Source organism: Mustelus asterias, chromosome 10, assembly GCF_964213995.1.
Source record: "Mustelus asterias chromosome 10, sMusAst1.hap1.1, whole genome shotgun sequence".
NCBI lineage: Eukaryota > Metazoa > Chordata > Chondrichthyes > Carcharhiniformes > Triakidae > Mustelus > Mustelus asterias.
Genome location: NC_135810.1, coordinates 1,707,444 through 1,728,830, shown reverse-complemented (window position 1 = coordinate 1,728,830; position 21,387 = coordinate 1,707,444). Strand labels below are relative to the sequence as shown.

The window sequence follows — 21,387 nt, the reverse complement described above, 5'->3', positions numbered from 1 at the left end:
TGATCTGTGGGGAATAATAAGAATCACAAGACATTTGCAGCGGCTAATTTAAATACACAACACTTCAATCATGTCCTCCAAGATCTTCCTGCTGTGGCAGAAAGAAACACAAATCTTAGGGTTTCCCTTTAACACGTGAGTGACAAAGTTTATGAAGTAGAATGACAGTCAGTGCGGAAATGGGAAAAAACATTCGTGAAGAGAGGAGGAAAGGAAGGGTATATTTTGGATATACTCTTTGAAATGTAGTATCTAGTATCCAGTATTCAAAAATTTAACATCATTTTCAAGTGTTGTGGTTTAAACTTTCATTTAGATTACAATGTTTTTATTATTTGAAAGGTTGTGGATATCGCTGGCGAGGTCAGAGTTTATTGCCTAACCCCCCGATTGCCTTTGTGAAGGTATTGGTGAACCACCTTCTTCAATTGCTCAAGTCCACATTGTGTAGGCAAACCCACGGTGCTGTTAGAGAAGGAGCTCCGGGATTTTGACTCAGTGACAGTGAAGGAACGGCAAAATACTTCCAAGTCAGGGTGGTGAATGACTTGGAGGGGAACTTGCGAGTGGTGGTGTTCCTATGTGTCCGCTGCCCTTGTCCTTCCTGGCGATAGAGGTTGCGAGTTTGGAAGGTGCTATCTTTGGCGAGTTGCTGCAGTGCATCTTGTAGATAGTACACACTGCTGCTACTGTGCCTTGGTGTTGGAGGAAGTGTCAATCAAGCAGGCTGCTTTGTCCTGGATGGTGTTGAGCTTCTTGAGTGTTATTGGAGCTGCACCCATCCAGGCAAGTGAAGAATATTCCATCACACTGCTGACTTGTAGATGGTTAGAAGTTTAACAACACCAGGTTAAAGTCCAACAGGTTAAAGTCCAACAGGTTTCCTATCCCTGTTGGACTTTAACCTGGTGTTGTTAAACTTCTTACTGTGTTTACCCTAGTCCAACGCCGGCATCTCCACATCATGACTATTGTAGATGGTTGACAGGTTTCAGGGAGTCAGGAGGCGATTCTTACCACTGAATTCCCAGCCTTTGACCTGCTCTCGTAACTACAGTACTTACACGGCTGCTCAAGTTAAGTTTCTGGTCAACAGGAAACCCCAGGATGTTGAAGTGCTTTCAGCCCTTTCTTGGTATCATACAGAGTGAATCAAATTGGCTGAAGTTGGATATCTCTGATGCTAGGGACCTCAGGAGGAAACCAAGATGGATTGTCATACAAATATGTCATCTAAACTTTTCAGGTATGGGTATGACACTTGTATTCTATATCCATACATTTTAGTCACCTCAAAACAAATGCAGTTCAAAGAAAGGCCCATCAAACATTCAGACTGAGACACTGCTCGGTCCAGGCAGCACACTGTACCAGCACAATGACAGGAATTGCTACATCCAGCTGCTTGGTGCGACTCACTGAAATACAACTTACGAAAGTTCTTATTTGGAAACATAAAATATACACTTTACCTCATTTCCAATTGCTCTCACTTTATCTAATGCATCCAGAAAATACTTCTCTGCTGCCTTCCAGCTGAAACAAAATTGTTTAAACTCATTTCAGCAACAAAAAAAAAATGGACAAGTTAGAAGCCAACTGTGAATTCAGACTCTCTGGCATGACATATCCTTCTATCGAATCATTGAAGAATCACTGAATCCCTACAATACAGAAGGAGGCCATTCGGCCCGTCAAGTCTATACTGACCACAATCCCACCCAGTCCTATCCCTGTAACCCCACACATTTACCTTGCTAACTCCCCCGACACTAAGGGTCAATTTATCATGGCCAATCAACCTAACCTGCACACCTTTGGACTGTGTGGGAGGAAACCAGAGCACCCGGAGGAAACCCACGCAGACACAGGGAGAACGAGTAAACCCTACACAGACAGTGATCAGATGCCAAATTGAACCTGGGTCCCTGGCGCTGTGAGGCAGCAGTGCGAACTATTGTGCCACCCATTGTTTATCTAGTCATTAAAATGTTGAGGACCTTACTTTTGCAAATACTTTCTCCATTCATCAGTTGACTTCTCTGTTGTTGTCACATTTTCAGTGAGATTTTCCCCTGTCCCTGTTATGTCAAGAGTTTGTTTAGCTTCTGTTGATGTATTGTGCATCTGATTACTGGGTACCAATTTTAATAGAATCATACAGCATAGGAAGCCACTCAGCCCATCCTGCCCATGCTGGTTCTTGGAAAGAGCAATTCAATTTGTCCCACTCTCCTCTCTTGCCATTTTTTACCTTTCCAAATCTCATCTGAAATCTCCTGAACTGTCTGTTTTAAGCAGACTCCCCGGGATTGATGGACCCCCCAGGGTTGATGAGTTCAGAGATAGCTGATAAGTCCAACACACATGCTGTGTTCAGCCATCATGTTTGTTTGTACAAAATTATTCTTTCTGGGAAAATAAGTACATTTAAAAGTTTTTGTTTCAAACTTGTGTAACTTAATTCTCTGTGTTTTGCTTCTCCTTGCTCCTAGTTTACCTGACGACTGCTCCACCTTACTCTGTCTTTTCCTCATTCCCTTTCACCACAGCAGACCCTCTCACTGACGGAAGCAGTTTCAACAGGAAATGTGAACAAATCAATATAGAATTACCAAATATTTACGACACGGAAACAGGCCATTAAATCCAACTAATCCAGATGTGTTTCTGCGTCACATGAGCCTGCTCCCACTCTACTTCATCTCACCCCCTCAGCATATCCTTCTATTTCCCATAAAAACATCTAAGCAAGTTAGTTTATTTATTTGTCACAAGTAGGCTTACATTCACAGTGCAATGAAGTAACTGTGAAAATCCCCTAGTCGCCACAACTCCGGCACCTGTTCGGGTACACTGAGGAAGAATTTAGCATGGACAATGCACCTAACCGGCACTTCTCGCTATTCTCATCTCAATTCCCCATTGGATTTATTAGGGGCTATTCTCATATTGATGGCCTGGGATTTTGGACTCTCTACATGACTGAATTAAGAGTCCTTGGCCCAGTTTTCCCCAGCGTCTGATCCTGCTTCACCTGATAACTACATCATCATTTGACCTTGTCTTTCAGATTTACAGTTCAAGTAACTATAAGCCCACATCCAGGACACTTTTACATATTCACCTAGCATCTCATAAAATTGTACAACACTGGGAGTCCATTCAGCCCAGAATGTCTATACTAGCTCTTTGAAAGAGCTTTCCAATCAGTCCTGATCACCCTGCTCTTTTCCCACAGCTCTGCAAGTATTTCCTTTTGAAGGATTTATCCGATTCTCTTTTGAAAGTTAGGTTTTTGTGGAATGGGAGCCTCGCTGGCAAGGCCAGCATTCGTTGGTCCTCCACAATTACTCGAGAAGGTGGACGTGAGCCGCCTCCTTGAGCTGCTGCAGTCCAAATTATTGAATCTGTTTCTACTGCCCCTTCAGGCATCACATTCCAGGTCATTAAAAAAATGCTCACTGACCTTTTAATTCAATGGCAATGTGTATGGGTATATAATAAAATTAGGATTTTGACCTTGCGTGGCTCCCAGATCTGTCTTGTGTTTCCCACAACAAATGTTTGATCATTTTTCATGACCTGTGGGCATTAATGCAGGCAGCTACCAAACATGACAAAAAAGATAAAATGGTGAGAGCCATTTAGAGAGGGATGATGTGTGAAACAGCCAGTGTAACACAGAGTCTGAGAAAGAAAGAGAGAGTGTGTGAGACAGTGCAAGAGAACAAAAGAGACACAGTGTGACACAGTCTGAGAGAAACAGGATGACAGTGTGCGAAACAGTGTGACACAGAGTCAGAGAGAAAAAGTGTGTAAAAGAGACAGTGTGACAGAGTTTAAGAGAAAAACAGTGCGAGAGAATGAGAGACACCATCAGTGTGACATGTGAGAGAGAGAGAGACACAGTGTGACACAGCTTGTGAGAAAGAGAGAAGAGCGAGAGAGACAGTGTGACACAGAATCTGTGAGAAAAAGTGCAAAAGAGTGAACAAGGCTTGGATACCCAGACATCAGGCTCAGTATAGAAAGGGGCCATTTAACTTGTGGTGTCTATGTTGGTGCCTGAACCCAACTCCACTAATTCCATTTCCTGACTTAGAATTTTAAAAAGTCTCCGGCTGGTAGCTATTGAAGGATTTCTTTTAAGATCAACACATTCTTTCTATTTGTACACCCAGAATTTCTGAAAGAATGTGGTTTAGTGAAAGTTGATTTGCTGTGTAATTTATAAGCTGGCATATGTGTACATTGAAAAGTTTTGACCCACTTACTCTGCGTTTTGAAAAGCCACCACACCCATCTCATGAAGGACAAAAGGGTCCTCAGGTGCAGTGCTCAAGGCCTGACTGAAGAATCTCTCCGCCAGTTTGGAATTATTGGTCAGTCCGTACTCGAGTCCAATATACAACATTGGTAAGTGACACCTGCGGGTAACAGAATGTAAAACTTCTGTAACACTGCCGTCCTTTGAAAGGTGTAAATAAAATCAAAACCAGCGAATACAACAATGGCATTACAGACGTGGCACAGATATAGCTGTCAACCAAACCTTGCTTTCTGCACACAAAAACTAACCCATTGCCACATAGGTACTGGAATCAATTTTTTTAATATATTAGACAAGCACTGACTCAAATCAATTGGTTTAATACCAATGTCTTAAGGGAGAAAGGTGAGATTCTTCACACAGTTTCAGGAGATAGGTAAGAACAAGACCTCAAAAGGTAGTAGCCTCCAAGTTACTCGCAGTGTCATATGCTAGTTTGGACAGATACAGAAAGATAGCACAAATGAATGTGTGGCTGGAAAGGTGGGGCAGAAGGGAGTGCCTCAGGTTTTGGGGGCTTTGGGATTTGTTCAGCCGGATGGATTGCACCTGAGATAATCAATGTCTTGGGAGGGGGTTAAACTAATTTGAGAAGAGGAGAGGCACCAATATGCAGCAGAAGAAAGGGGAGACAAGGTGGATCAAAAAGAATCAAACAAAAAGCAGGAATTAAGATAGAGGGAAAATGCAAAGCTGGCCAGCATGGTGTCGGAGTGCATGCATCTTAAAACGAGGGGAAAATAAGCTTAACCAGCTACAGGCACAACTTACACATGGGGATTCTGAGATAATGGATGCACCAGAGACTGAGCTTAAACATGGTTAGAATGGATTCAGGACAGCAAAAAATCCGAGGAAGGGGATAGGATTGGGGTGTGCATGGCAGTATTTACCAAGGGTAACATTACAGTTCCACCCAAGTGACAGCATACCAGACGGCTCAATGGCTGAATCTATTTGGTTCGAATTAAGGCAGTGAAAATGAGCTGTTACACTGCTGGGTGTTACTACAGACCCCAAAAATCGTGAGGAGGAGAAGAGGAGCAAGCCTTTGACAAATTGCAGAGATACATTAAAATAATAAAGTGGTAACCAAAGAAAGCTTCAATTACCCTGTGAGCGGGCAAAAGAGAATTTAAGAAAAACAGGTTGGGCAAGAAATTCTTACAATATATGCACAAGAATTTCCTGATTGAGTAATTCTCTCCGGGAACTGGATCTAGATGAGGGGAAGTGATGGATGTTGCAATGGGAAAGCACCTTTCTGACGGTGATCATAACCAATACATTTCACAGAGTTATGAAAATAGACACAGGAAAAACTAATAGTGAAAGTATTCAATGGCAAGAAGGCCAATTTCAGTTGGAGCGCATCTCTACACATCTTTGAAGGTGGTGGGGAAAATTCGTGAGTTGATTAAGAATGTGTGCGAGATATTGGTTTTGTAATTAGGAGCACTGAATATAACAAACAACGCAAATCCTTCACAAACTCCAGAGCTAGGCACCAAAGAACAAAGAACAATACAGCACAGGAACAGGCCCTTCGGCCCTCCAAGCCCGCGCCGCTCCCCGGTCCAGGATTGAATCCTGAATCCAGGATCCCCGCCCAATTTTCCAGCCTATCTACATACCAATATCCTATCCACCGAGCTGTCCCTCACAGCTACGATGCTTTGTTCATTACAACCTATTAACTCACCCCCACCCCCCCATTCCCGACCATGTGATCTCCAGGGAGAGGCGAAAACCCAGAGTGAAAAACCCCACGGCCAATATGGGGAAAAAAAATCTGGGAAATTCCTCTCCGACCCCCTGAGGCGATCGAAACGAGTCCAGGAGATCACAATGGCCCTGATCGGAAAATGCTTCCCAACCCTAGTCATTTCCACTTCCACGAACACCATATGAATTCCCTGCCCCCGAGACAGGTTCCCAACTATCCGCAGTCTCGCTCTGTACTGGCACCAGCAAGATGATCATAGAATGAAGCCATGAAACGAGAAACAAGGAACAATTAGCCCGCGCCGCTCCCTGGTCCAAACTAGACCACTCTTTTGTATCCCTCCATTCCCACTCCGTTCATATAGCTGTCTAGATAAGTCTTAAATGTTCCCAGTGTGTCCGCCTCCACCACCTTGCCCGGCAACACATTCCAGGCCCCCACGACCCTCTGTGTGAAATATGTCCTTCTGATATCTGTGTTAAACCTCCCCCCCTTTACCTTGAACCTATGACCCCTCGTGAACGTCACCACCGACCCGGGGAAAAGCTTCCCACCGTTCACCCTATCTATGCCTTTCATAATTTTATACACCTCTATTAAGTCTCCCCTCATCCTCCGTCTTTCCAAGGAGAACAACCCCAGTTTCCCCAATCTCTCCTCATAACCAAGCCCCTCCATACCAGGCAACATCCTGGTAAACCTCCTCTGTACTCTCTCCAAAGCCTCCACGTCCTTCTGGTAGTGTGGCGACCAGAACTGGACGCAGTATTCCAAATGCGGCCGAACCAACGTTCTATACATCTGCAACATCAGACCCCAACTTTTATACTCTATGCCCCGTCCTATAAAGGCAAGCATGCCATATGCCTTCTTCACCACCTTCTCCACCTGTGACGTCACCTTCAAAGATCTGTGGACTTGCACACCCAGGTCCCTCTGCGTCTCTACACCCTTTATGCTTCTTCCATTTATCGTGTAGCTCCTCCTAACATTATTCCCACCAAAATGCATCACTTCGCATTTATCAGGATTGAACTCCATCTGCCATTTCCTTGCCCAAATTTCCAGCCTATCTATATCCTTCTGTAGCCTCTGACAATGTTCCTCACTATCTGCAAGTCCTGCCAGTTTTGTGTCGTCCGCAAACTTACTGATCACCCCAGTTACTCCTTCTTCCAGATCATTTATATAAATCACAAACAGCAGAGGTCCCAATACAGAGCCCTGCGGTACACCACTAGTCACAGGCCTCCAGCCGGAAAAAGACCCTTCCACTACCACCCTCTGTCTTCTATGACCAAGCCAGTTCTCCACCCATCTAGCCACCTCCCCCTTTATCCCATGGGATCCAACCTGTTTCACTAGCCTACCATGAGGGACTTTGTCAAACGCTTTACTAAAGTCCATATAGACAACATCCACGGCCCTTCCTTCGTCAACCATTTTGGTCACTTCTTCAAAAAACACCACCAGGTTAGTGAGGCATGACCTCCCTCTCACAAAACCATGTTGACTATCGTTAATGAGTTTATTCCTTTCTAAATGCGCATACATCCTATCTTTAAGAATCTTCTCCAACAACTTCCCCACCACGGACGTCAAGCTCACCGGCCTATAATTACCCGGGTTATCCTTCCTACCCTTCTTAAATAACGGGACCACATTGGCTATCCTCCAATCCTCTGGGACCTCACCTGTGTCCAGTGACGAGACAAAGATTTGCGTCAGAGGCCCAACGATTTCAACTCTCGTCTCCCTGAGCAGCCTTGGATAGATTCCATCAGGCCCTGGGGATTTGTCAGTCTTTATATTCTCTTGATTATAACCAGCTTGATTACTGTGGCCAGATCTGGGCGCCACGTTTTAATAAGAATGTCAAGGTCTTGGAGAAGGTACAGAGCAGATTTATCACAAAAATACCAAGAGAGGGGGGAGTTCAGTTACGAAGAGAGATTGGAAAACCTGGAATTGTTCTCCTTGCAGCAGAGGTTAGGATTTGATAGAGGTGTTCAAAATCATGCATGATATTGATGAAGTAAATTAGGAGAAGCTGTTTCCCTTGGCAAGTGGGTCAGTAACCAGAGTCACTGATTAAAAATAATTAGCAAAAGAACGAGAGGGGAAACGAGGATAAAATTATTCACACGATCGGCAAGGATGCTGGAATCAGAACTTTCAAAAAAGAAATCAGATGTATTTGAAGAGGAATAATTTACAGGATTAAGAAGAAAAAGCTGGAGCGTGGGAGTGGATTCGATAGTTTCTGGTGAATAGAACTGCCTCCCCTTCTCATCTGTGACTCCAGAGCCACAGCAATGTGGTTGACTTTTAAATGCCCTCTGAAATAGCTGAGCGAGCCACTCGATAGAACGGCAATTAGGGATGAGCAGTAAACACTGGCCATGGCTGTAACGCCCACATCCCAAGAATAAATAAATAAACCTTTAAATGTTCTGTTTCTGAATAAATGCGGTAAAATATAGGTGACTACCGCTGGACTACCCACCATTTCAGGGCACGCTGGGATGTGACTGCAAGGAAATGACTTATTCCAGGACTTGAGAAATGAATAAATTTGAGAATTGTATTTGGGAATTTCCCAAAGCACTTTGATTAGTTTGAAGTGCTATGCTGACACTTGTGGGCTCCCCCGCTTCTCAAGATGTTGTCACAAGATTTCTTACACAAGAACAGGCAGACAGACCCTCTGTTTAAACACTCACCTGAAAGACAAGGGGGGGGGCAATCTTACTGGCCCGTTCCGCCGGCCAATCGGCCGGGCGAGCCAGTAAGATCGGGCGAGAGGCGGAAAATCGGGTTTGCTCCTAGTTATTCGCCTCTTGCGATATTACTGGCCCTATTGTCCGGGCTCACTTGCCCTTATCCGCTCACCAGTCGAGATCCTCACCGACAAGGATCACAGCTGAACCACAAATGGGGACCAGACATGATAAAAACATGCTACCGTGCAAAGGGACCTGGGGGTCCTTGTGCATGAGACGCAAAAGCCCAGTCTGCAGGTACAACAGGTGATCAAGAAGGCAAATGGGATGTTGGCCTATATTGCGAGGGGGATAGAATATAAAAGCAGGGATGTCTTGATGCACCTGTACAGGGCATTGGTGAGGCCGCAGCTGGAATACTGTGTGCAGTATTGGTCCCCTTATATGAGGAAGGATATATTGGCATTGGAGGGAGTGCAGAGAAGGTTCACCAGGTTGATACCGGAGATGAGGGGTTTGCATTATGAGGAGAGGCTGAGGAGATTGGGTTTGTACTCGTTGGAGTTTAGAAGGATGAGGGGGGATCTGATAGAGGTTTACAAGATTATAACAGGCTTGGATAGAGTGGATAGTCAGAGTCTTTTTCCCAGGATCGAAGGTTCAATTACTCGGGGGCATAGGTTGGAAGTGAGAGGGGGAAAAGTTTAAAAGAGATACAAGGGGCAAGTTTTTCACACAGCGGGTGGGAAGTGCCTGGAACGCGCTGCCGGAAGAGGTGGTGGAAGCAGATTCTATAACATTCAAGAGGCACCTGGATAGATACATGAATAGGCAGGGATGCGAACCATGTAGAGGCAGGAAAATATTAGATGAGAGAGGCATCTGTGTTAGCACAGACTTGGTGGGCTGAAGGGCCTGTTCCTGTGCTGTCCTTTGTTCACCAGCAAGATTAGGCTCCGTGCGCCCCCTACTGGTGAGAATCGCATCCTGGTACTTTTTTTTGACTAAGTGCCATAAGATTGCATTTTTCAACTCACCAAAAAAAAAAACCAGTCTGAAACTCCCCAGTTGTTTTCTCGCTCATTCAGCATTGAGAATGTTTTTGGTAAGATTGTCCCGAGGTCTCCAACAAGGCAGCACTCCCTCAGTACAGAACCAAAGCGTCAGCCTAGATTATTGGCCGGGGCATTGAGTTTAGAAATTGGCAAGTCATGTTGCAGCTTTATAGAATGTTGGTTAAGCCGCACTTGGAATATTGTGTTCAATTCTGGTCGCCACACTACCAGAAGGATGTGGAGACTTTGGAGAGGGTACAGAAAAGATTTACCAGGATGTTGCCTGGTAGGAAGGGCATTAGCTATGAGGAGAGGTTGGAGAAACTTGGTTTGTTCTCACTGGAACGACGGAGGTTGAGGGAAGACTTAATAGAAGTTTACAAGATTATGAGGGGCATGAGAGTGGATAGTCAGAAGCTTTTTCCCAGGGTGGAAGAGTCAATTACTAGGAGGCACAGGTTTAAGGTGCGAGGGGCAAGGTTTACAGAGGGTGGTGGGTGCCTGGAACTCGCTGCCAGGAGAGGTAGTGGAAGCAGATACAATAGTGAGTTTTAAGGGGCGTCTGGACAAATGCATGAATAGGATGGGAATAGAGGGATACGGTCCCCAGAAGGGTAGGGGGTTTTAGTTAAGTCGGGCAGCATGGTCGGTGCAGGGTTGGAGGGCCGAAGGGCCTGTTCCTGTGCTGTAATTTTTATTGTTCTTTATTATATACTCAAATCCTAGAGTGGGGCTTGTATCCATATCTATGGCTTGGAGGTCAGGGTACCATCAACTGAGCTGGAGTGGCTGGGAGATTGGAAATGGGTAGGAGCTGGAAAAATACCAGCGTGAAGAGTAGGCTTGTTATTTAAAAAAGAGGGGGTGTTGACATCAGCTTTGAAGACCATGTTGGTCACAGATTACACCAGCAAGCAAGGTTGAAACAAAGCATTTGAAGGCAAAAAAAAAGTTAAAAAGTAAAGTTTATTTATTAGTCACAAGCAAGGCTTACATTAACACTGCAATGAAGTTACTGTGAAATTCCCCTAGTCGCCACACTCCGGCGCCTGTTTGGGTTAATACACCTAACCAGCACGTCTTTCAGAGGAAACCGGAGCACCCGGAGGAAACCCACACAGACACGGAGAGAACATGCAGACTCCACACAGACAGTGACCCAAGCCGGGAATCGAACCCGTGTCCCTGGCGCTGTGAGGCTGCAGTGCTAACCACTGTGCCACCCCTGCTTGTTACTGATGGAGATCAACAGTGAGGTGAGTAATCTAACTTGTGTTAAAATACTGACTGAGATTTGACGATTCCAGTGGAGAACCAACTCTTACCCTTTCATTAGCTGTGCCGCTGTGAAATAAGCTGCCATTGCCTGGTCATGCTCCCCTTCCACTGCAAAGGAATGGCCATAGGCTATCCACGCTGGCCCATAGGTTCGTTCGAGGGTGGTGGCTTTACTGAAAGGTTAGAAAAGCTCCGATTAGAAAAGCAAGGCAAGAAAATCCCAGTGAGTAGGCTTTATCAGAGACATCATTAGTGAATCAGATTGGGTTAGATTAGGAAAAAGATTTATCATCAGAGAAGCACTTTGAAGAAGTATTTTAACCAATAGGATTACTCAGAGAGTCAGCACACACAACTTCAGCTCAGCACAATTCCATCACATTCAAACAGTCAATAGCTTCAATCATTGCATGTCCTGTGAATAGAACAGGAAGAGACCATTCAGCCCCTCAAACCTGTCCCAATCCCTTAATTCTATCACCTGTATCCTTTGATAGCCCCGCCTCACAAAAATCTGTCAATCTTAGGCGTTGAAAATGTGTCTTAGCTGTGAACATTTAGGCTTGATCCTAGGCCCCTAGTTCTGGAACTTTTGGCATAAAACAAACACGTTGTTTGGGTGTAAATTGTCCTGACCCTTAAGTATCCTGAACATTGTTTCTAGTTGTGATAACTGCTGTCTAGCAGAGGTCATTGAAGTTTAAAGTTTATTTATTAGTCACAAGTAGGCTTACATTAACACTGCAATGAAGTTGACCTTACTCTGTCTTTTCCTCATTCCCTTTCACCACAGCAGACCCTCTCACTGACGGAAGCAGTTTCAATAGGAAATGTGAACAAATCAATATAGAATTACCAAATATTTACAACACGGAAACAGGCCATTAAATCCAACTAATCCAGATTTGCGCTTCTGTGTCACCCAAGCCTGTTCCCAATCAGCTGCATCTCACCCCCTCAGCATATCCTTCTGTTTCCCATAAAAACATCTAAGTAAGTTAGTTTATTTATTAGTCATAAGTAGGTTTACATTAACACTGCAATGAAGTTACTGTGAAAATCCCCTAGTCGTCACACTCCGGCATCTGTTCAGGTCAATGCACCCTAACCAACATGTCTTTCAGACTGTGGGAGGAAACCGGAGCACCTGGAGGAAACCCACGCAGACATGGGGAGAACGTGCAAACTCCACGCAGGCAGTGACCCAAGCTGGGAATCGAACCTGGGTCCCTGGCGCTGTGAGGCAGGAGTGCTAACCACCCCAAAGAAAAAAGCCAAACTCAATGACTTGGCATTTTGACTCCACCTTCAACCTCTGCCTATTTGGGAAGCGTGTTCCAGAATTCTACCATCTTTTGTGTGTGAAAAAGCATTCCCTGATTTCACTCCTGACTGGTTTGCCTCTCATTTTAAAGTTACTCTCAATAAATTGCAAACATTTGTACACCTAACTACAAAATGAGATTATAAAACATTGATATTAATGTAAAAGCAAAATACTGCGGATGCTGGAATCTGTAACAAATGCTGGAAAATCTCAGCAGGTTTGGCAACATTTGTGGGGACAGAACAGAGCCAACATTTGAAACGTTGGCTCCATACCCACTCCACAGATGCTGTCAGACCTGCTGAGATTTTCCAGCATTAATTTTAATGAACCGTTCACTGGAAAATAGAAAATCAGCAAAGGGCAACTATTTTTAACACAAAATTGAAAACACAAAGAAAGAAAATGAGAAATAGCTTTTTGTAAAGATGCAGGAAACTACCCCATAAACCCAGGTAACACCACTAACATTCTCACCTGAGATACCTTCTGGCATGTTCATTCTTGTGGCCTACCATGAGGTAATAACAGCCCACAGCAAACCAGGACACCTGCAGGTAAATCACAACCATCAGTGCCCAGAAAGTTAATAAAACACACAGGAGTGGAAACCTCTTTATCCAGAGAGTGGTGAGAAGGTGGAACTCTCCAGCACAAGGAGAGGCTGAAGCGAATGGCACAGATATGTTTAAGTGGATGCTGGATAAACACACGAGGAGTAGATGGGTATGCTGATAGGGACAGAAGAGGAATGGGAGGAAGCTCATGTGGAACCCCAATAAACACCAGCAGTGACCAGTAGGGCCGAATGGCCTGTTTCTGTGCTGAAATCTGGAGAAATTTGTTATAGTGCAGACTTGTATTGATTCTCTGGGGACAGACAATGCCACATGGGGGTTTTTCAATGACATCAAGGAAGAACGCACATTGTCCATGCAGACAGCAGCCCACGGCACTGAGAACCCGGGGAAATCGATGCAAGTAATTCCTCTCGCTGCGTAACTGAAAAGGCACGGAAAGTGATTTCACAAATGCTCACCCAGTGTGAAGATGAGCTGCAGGGGGGGGTAGATAGACCCCAGAATTGACCCCTGGTCCATGTTTGGGTGGCAACAAGAGCTCAACTGACCTCAATAACTCCAGATTAGTAAGGGGGAAAACAACGGCGGTATCCCCACCCTAATAACTGCCCAGTGGCCCCAAGGTGGAAATGCATGAGTGCAGAAATCAACTAAGGAGGAGGATGTGAGCAAGATTCCCTTTCATTGCAGTGTGACCAGTTTAGTGCAGTGTGCAATACAGGCCCGATTCCCGTGGGTCGCACACCCCTCAAGGAAAACATTGGATGTGGCTGACTTGTGATGCCTCAGGTAGTCAGTTCGCTTGCTGATATTATCAAGATGAATAAATGACCATTTTGGATAGAACCCTTGAAGACCATTTTGCAGCTCGGAGTTAGCAGCTGCACGAGAAAGAATTAAAGGAAATAATTAATAATGAGACCAGCTACTTACTGGATTATTGGGATATAAATCCACCAACTTGTGTGCAAGGTAGAACAGTTCTGAAAATCAGAAAGAAAATCAGTTAAATAAAAGATCAAGCATATGCAAATGTTTTATTTTACACCTCGGGAAATTAGTGAGAAAAATTACAGAAACCAGAACCAACAGGACGTCACGTTCTAAAGTAAAGCTGATAAAATACAGGAATTACCACGGACATTTCAAAAAGGGAGTAAAGAGGAGGGTTACACCGAGTAGGACAGAGGCAGCAAAAGACTCTTTCGCCAATGCTGGAACAGAAGGAAACCAGGGCAGATAGGCAGAGAGGGAGGGGCAGAGGGAGCATAAGGCTTAAGAAAGTTGTAGGTGCGGATGTAGGTGAAACTGGTGGGACCTGTCGACAGGGATTCGGAGTTCAACAAGGTAAATTAGGGGAAAAAAACGAATGTCAGAACGAAAAAGGACGGACTCAGTTCCTACCATTGGCTTTGTTCAATTCCACCAATGTTCCAATATGGACGGGAAGGAGCACTGCGTGGTAGGGATCTTTATTCATCACCCTGTCAAGAAACATGCACCAAAATCAACGTCACATCTGTTCCTTTGAAATTACCCCCCGTCTACAAACAATTACTTTTTAAACAACTGTGAATACTCTTCAGCTTCACGTGCATTGTCAGCCACGGCTCAGGGGGCATCATTCTCGCCTTGTGGGTTCAAGTCCCACCCCAGCGACTTATGCCCATAATTCAGCCGGACACTCCAGCGCAGTACTGAGGGGGTGCTGCACAGTTGGAGGGACCGTCTTTCAAATGAGCTGTTAAACCAAAGCCCTGCCTGCTTTCTCAGTTGGACATACAAGATCCTATGCCACCATCCTCTACAGGAATAGGGGCATTCAATCCATTACCCTGGCCAATAGTTATCCTTCAACCAACATCACCAAAAGTAGATTATCTAGTTAGCAGATTGCGGTTTGTGGGACCTTGTTGTCCAAGTTTGGCTGCCACATATTCTACACTGTAACAGTAAAACATACACACAACGATGACTATACTCCAGAGCTTTTCATCGGTTGTAAAGCATTTTATTTATGACATGCAGCCTGTACTTACATTGAAGTGAGTTTGTAACATGTCTTAAAATCACAGTTGTAGTAATTCCGCTCTGCGACCGACACTACAACATCCAGATTATCCTGAAGCCCATCTATTGACTCAGGAATTACTGTCTCACTCGGTTTATTATACTGTTGGAGCAAAAATAAAATGGTGAGAGCGTAAAAACAAAGATGATATTTTATATTACTGAAGAAACTTAAGCTATCAGAAGACATGGTATAGCTTGAGGGAGAAACGGATGTGAAACTACTGATACCTAGTTCTAAAGAAATATACTTTGAATATGTCCTCCGCACAGCCTGTATTAAAATCTTGCATCGTCTTTGCACATTTTCTGTCGACATTTCTCAATATTTATGAAGAGGAGCTTTTTGCAGAGACATATTCTGGTTATTGAGAATACAGAGGCTGAAAACAGTCTGATACAACCTAACTAAAGTGCACCAAGGTGAGGGACTGGTGGAAAGTGTGAGGAAACGGAGTTCCCAGCCTTGAACAGAAGGAAACTGCAGCTCATCCAAAAACGGATGCTGGACAACCACTTTAAACAGCACAGCGACTGTGGTGATGGGGAGAGCAGGGATGAGATAAAGTAAGTGCAATCAGCATACCTGTGATGTGTAGATGCCGGTGTTGGACTGGGATGGGCACAGTAAGAAGTCTCACAACACCAGATTAAAGTCCAACAGGTTTATTTGGAATCACTAATTCCAAATTCCAATTAACCTGGTGTTGTGAGACATCAGCATACCTGTGGAACCTGATGTGTTCTTGGATGATGTTGACAGCATGCAGGTAAATGTCCCGTGCACCCCCCCCCCGTCCTTGCTGACCCACCTGTCTCAGTCCCTTGTACTCCAGAATTCCCTCATTAAACCCTGCCATCTCCCCCTTTCTCCTGCAAGGCCCTCCCTGACATTGATTTTGGATCCCCCAATTCTTTCTCTTTTGCTCATTTTTCTTTGTCAAATTGCTTCTCTGCGAAGGGCCTTCTGCTGGTTTTTCTACGCCACATAAACTGCAAGTTGTTGTTGTGCTGTGATCGCATGCTTTTGCCAGTGGAGGTACAGCGGCACCTCTACTGGCTGAGGGATGTCATTACAGTGTGAAAAGTTTGCTCAGACAATTCACACTGAATATACAACTTTAAAATGGGAATGATATTACCCGAGTGCCCTGTCTAACTACCCCTACACTCTGTCTACACTTCACCTGAACAGCAAGATGAACAAATATATGCAGCAAGATGAACAAATATTTTGTAAATATATCCTTTAAAAACAAATAATCAAATATTCAAAGAATATTATTCTCCCAAAGAAATCTGACTAATTAAAATAAATAATGCCCTTACCTTTTTCAATTTATTTTTGTACAGAAAGTACAACAAATCGCGTTCTTCTTCAGTGCACTGTTTATTAAAAGGCAACGATTCAAGTAGTTCCTTTTCTGCAAAGAAAGTTTGAAATGTGATTCTCACGAGTACTAAGACAGCCCCAGAGTATCTCTCATCATTGCAACTGGTCATTCTCAGATTCGCTGACTGCTTGGCCATGGGATTCTCCCAGCTTTGTCCCTTGGCTATTTAACTCAATGCACTGTTACACTTCAGACAGCAGAGTGAAGGACAGGACACTGGAATCCAGTCTTCATTCACTTCAAAGCTTTTCTTTACAGAGACACACTGCAAATGGAAAACCTCCAACCACTCCCTCATTTGACTGCTGCGTCAATCACCTCAGAATTTGTTGACGCAAAACCTTTTCCAAGATTCAAGTTTCAGCCAGTCTGGAAAAAGTCTAAATTAAACAGGGATGTCTTGGTGAGGTTTCTCTGGGACAAACAGAACCTCGATAGCAGGGAGTTGGAGAAGTGGCCCGTGGAGTCTCATTGGGATCAGAGGCTGTAGGGTCAGCGGCACAGGTTGGAGAATTGGCTGTATGAAAGTTTTAGCTCCAGTTCTGACCTTAAGCTCCCATTCAGCAAGGACAGCATGCAGTGTTGTCAATTTACCACCATATTTAAGCACAGCTGACCATAGAATCCTGACAGTGCAGGAGACCATTCAACCCATCAAGTCTGGACTGATTCTTACCAAGGCTTACCCAGTAAATCCCATGTATTTACCCCGCTATTCCCGCGATCTATATATTTTGAGACACGAAGGGGCAATTTGGCATGGCCAATCCACCTAACCTGCACATCTTTGAAGTGTGGGAGGAAACCGGAGCGCCCGGAGGAAACCCACGCAAACATGGGAAGAACGTGCAAACTGTGCACAGCCATTCACCCAAGGCCAGAATTGAACCCGGGTCCCCGGTGCCGTGAGGTAGCAGTGCCAACCCGGCGCCGTGAGGTAGCAGCGCCAACCCGGCGCCGTGAGCCAGCAGCGCCAACCCGGCGCCGTGAGCCAGCAGCGCCAACCCGGCGCCGTGAGCCAGCAGCGCCAACCCGGCGCCGTGAGCCAGCAGCGCCAACCCAGCGCCGTGAGGTAGCAGCGCCAACCCAGCGCCGTGAGGTAGCAGCGCCAACCCAGCGCCGTGAGGTAGCAGCGCCAACCCAGCGCCGTGAGGTAGCAGCGCCAACCCAGCGCCGTGAGGTAGCAGCGCCAACCCAGCGCCGTGAGGTAGCAGCGCCAACCCAGCGCCGTGAGGTAGCAGCGCCAACCCAGCGCCGTGAGGTAGCAGCGCCAACCCAGCGCCGTGAGGTAGCAGCGCCAACCCAGCGCCGTGAGGTAGCAGCGCCAACCCAGCGCCGTGAGGTAGCAGCGCCAACCCAGCGCCGTGAGGTAGCAGTGCCAACCCGGCACTGTGAGGTAGCAGCGCCAACCCGGCACTGTGAGGTAGCAGTGCCAACCCGGCGCTGTGAGGTAGCAGTGCCAACCCGGCGCTGTGAGGTAGCAGCGCCAACCCAGCGCTGTGAGGTAGCAGTGCCAACCCGGCGCTGTGAGGTAGCAGCGCCAACCCAGCGCTGTGAGGTAGCAGCGCCAACCCGGCGCCGTGAGGTAGCAGTGCCAACCCAGCGCCGTGAGGTAGCAGTGCCAACCCGGCACTGTGAGCCAGCAGCGCCAACCCAGCGCCGTGAGGTAGCAGTGCCAACCCGGCACTGTGAGCCAGCAGTGCCAACCCGGCGCTGTGAGGTAGCAGTGCCAACCCGGCGCCGTGAGCCAGCAGTGCCAACCCGGCGCTGTGAGGTAGCAGTGCCAACCCGGCAAGAGGGAGGTCGTGCCTTACAAATTTGGTGGAGTTTTTTGAGGAAGTGACAAAAACGGTTGACGAAGGAAGGGCCGTGGATGTCGTCGATATGGATTTCAGTAAGGCATTTGACAAAGTCCCTCATGGCAGGTTGGTTAAGAAGGTTAAGGCTCATGGGATACAAGGAGGTGGCTAGATGGGTAGAAAACTGGCTTGGCCACAGGAGACAGAGGGTAGTGGTCGAAGGGTCTTTTTCCGGCTGGAGGTCTGTGACCAGTGGTGTTCCGCAGGGCTCTGTACTGGGACCTCTGCTATTTGTGATATATATAAATGATTTGGAAGAAGATGTAACTGGTGTTATCAGCAAGTTTGCGGATGACACGAAGATGGCTGGACTTGCGGATAGCGATGAACATTGTCGGACAATACAGCAGGATATAGATAGGCTGGAAAATTGGGCGGAGAGGTGGCAGATGGAGTTTAATCCGGATAAATGCGAAGTGATGCATTTTGGAAGAAATAATGTAGGGGGAATTATACAATAAATGGCAGAGCCATCAAGAGTATAGAAACACAGAGGGACCAAGGTGTGCAAGTCCACAAATCCTTGAAGGTGGCAGCACAGGTGGAGAAGGTGGTGAAGAAGGCATGTGGTATGCTTGTCTTTATAGGACTGGGTATAGAGTATAAAAGCTGGAGTCTGATGTTGCAGCTGTATAGAACGCTGGTTAGGCCACATTTGGAGTACTGCGTCCAGTTCTGGTCGCCGCACTACCAGAAGGACGTGGAGGCTTTAGAGAGAGTGCAGAGAAGGTTTACCAGGATGTTGCCTGGTATGGAGGGTCTTAGCTGTGAGGAGAGATTGGGTAAACTGGGCTTGTTCTCCCTGGAAAGATGGAGAATGAGGGGAGACCTAATAGAGGTGTACAAAATTATGAAGGGTGTAGATAGGGTGAACAGTGGGAAGCTTTTTCCCAGGTCGGAGGTGACGATCACGAGGGGTCACGGGCTCAAGGTGAGAGGGGCGAGGTATAACTCAGATATTAGAGGGACGTTTTTTTACAGAGAGTGGTGGGGGCCTGGAATGCGCTGCCAAGTAGGGTGGTGGAGGCAGACACGCTGGCATCGTTTAAGACTTACCTGGATAGTCACATGAGCAGCCTGGGAATGGAGGGATACAAACGAATGGTCTAGTTGGACCAATGAGCGGCACAGGCTTGGAGGGCCGAAGGGCCTGTTTCCTTTGCTGTACTGTTCTTTGTTCTGGCACTGTGAGGCAGCAGTGCTAACCTTAGAACACTTAGCCTGTGAGTAAAAGTGCTCTGTTTTGTGGTTAAATCTTTAATCGGGTTACATGCCTCGAATCCAGTCATTATCCTCATTTTAATTTTGCACTGGAAGACATGCACCACAGCCACTAAAGGTCAGCTAACCACCACCCCTCTCCTAGATTGATAGGAAGAGGCCATTCAGCCCCTCAAGCCTGTCTTACCATTCAACTAATAAATCCACTTCAGGTGAAACCAGATAAGAATAAGGAGAAAGGATCAGAAATGTTAGGATTAGTTGAGGTTCAGGTGGAGCAGAAACATTCAGGCCTCTTGTTCTCAATGACTTGTATCTGTGCTTTAAACATTTTTCAATGAAGATCATGGCCAATCCTGATGAGACGAGAGTAGCAGAGACGTTTCTCTGAGTAGCCTGAAGGCTTGGAGAGGGACAGGCTCCGAGCCTCAATGTACAGAATTTATTACAAATATATGTGAATGAAACTAACTTCCCACTAATTTGATATCTGACCACAACAAGTTCCAGTGACCGCAGCAAACGGTAGCAAAGCAACAGATGCTCAAACCTTCCTGTGCTGTCAGCATGTGGTGTGACGTCAACAGATCAAATGCTTCAAAGCAGCACACATCAAGCTTCAGTGCTTCTCTGTAGCTGTTCGTGGCCAAGGGTCGGTTATCCATAGCATCATAGATCTTCCCTCGCAAAAGGCAAATCGAGCTCTTGATCTGACAGGAAACATTCCAGGAGGTTAAAATGCAATCGATATTATTCAACAAATAACAAGTCAACGAATGCACAACAAACCAAATCACCTTCACATCAGCTACTTTACACCATCCACAGCAGAAATTATTTTTAAACTACAATCGGTACCATATAAAGTCGCAACTCAATGAACTAACTGCTGTCCCTTCTCCTAGAAAGATGGGAACAGGCCATTCAACCCCTCGAGTCTGTTCATGTCAATTAGATCATGGCTGATCTGTACTTCAACTCCATTTTATTATCTTTGCCTCATATCTAAACCAGTCCTGAAAGCTCCAACTGCTTCCCATGCCTTCCCCAACACCCATAGCCTTCTAGAGGACAGAATTCCAGATTTATATTACCCTTCAAGTGGAAATAGTCTTTCTTGATTTTGCTCCAAAATGGTTTAGCCCTAATTATAGTCGCTACCGACAGTGGGCGGAAGTAATGTTTTGCCCATTAGTTTGTACGTGTGTAAATATATCTCCAAAACCAACAAATGGATTTCAATGGAAATTGGTACAGAGATGGGGTATGAGCCAAGGGAAAACTGATTAGTTTTTGGCAATGTGCACCCAGATATTAAAACTTTCTTTTAATGGATTTGATAACATTGGGAGTTAGGAAGGATTGATTTCTTAAAAAAAGAATGTTGTGGATTGTTCGATGTTGAATGTTGTGGATTGTTCGATGTTGAATGTTGTGGATTGTTCGATGTTGAATGTTGTGGATTGTTCGATGTTGAATGTTGTGGATTGTTCGATGTTGAATGTTGTGGATTGTTCGATGTTGAATGTTGTGGATTGTTCGATGTTGAATGTTGTGGATTGTTCGATGTTGAATGTTGTGGATTGTTCGATGTTGAATGTTGTGGATTGTTCGATGTTGAATGTTGTGGATTGTTCGATGTTGAATGTTGTGGATTGTTCGATGTTGAATGTTGTGGATTGTTCGATGTTGAATGTTGTGGATTGTTCGATGTTGAATGTTGTGGAATATCTCAGCACCTGTGGTGCAACTTGTCACATCGGCCAAAATATGAGCAGAGTTTTCAGAGCAGGTTGCTGGATACAAATTGATCTGAACCC

General features: G+C 45.5%; 1 protein-coding gene across 1 annotated transcript in view; it reads right to left on the bottom strand.

Moving 5' to 3' along the window:
- The window catches only part of cdc16 (cell division cycle 16 homolog (S. cerevisiae)), a 55,667-nt gene that overhangs the window by 21,489 nt on the left and 12,791 nt on the right, over positions 1–21,387 (bottom strand). Inside the window, exons 6-14 of the mRNA XM_078221486.1 lie at positions 20,118–20,277; positions 16,423–16,517; positions 15,063–15,196; positions 14,428–14,507; positions 13,957–14,006; positions 12,920–12,993; positions 11,163–11,288; positions 4,278–4,430; positions 1,473–1,536 (exon numbers count right to left, since the gene is read on the bottom strand). Coding sequence (XP_078077612.1) covers positions 1,473–1,536; positions 4,278–4,430; positions 11,163–11,288; positions 12,920–12,993; positions 13,957–14,006; positions 14,428–14,507; positions 15,063–15,196; positions 16,423–16,517; positions 20,118–20,277 — 936 coding nt within the window. The remainder of the gene's footprint in view (positions 1–1,472; positions 1,537–4,277; positions 4,431–11,162; positions 11,289–12,919; positions 12,994–13,956; positions 14,007–14,427; positions 14,508–15,062; positions 15,197–16,422; positions 16,518–20,117; positions 20,278–21,387) is intronic.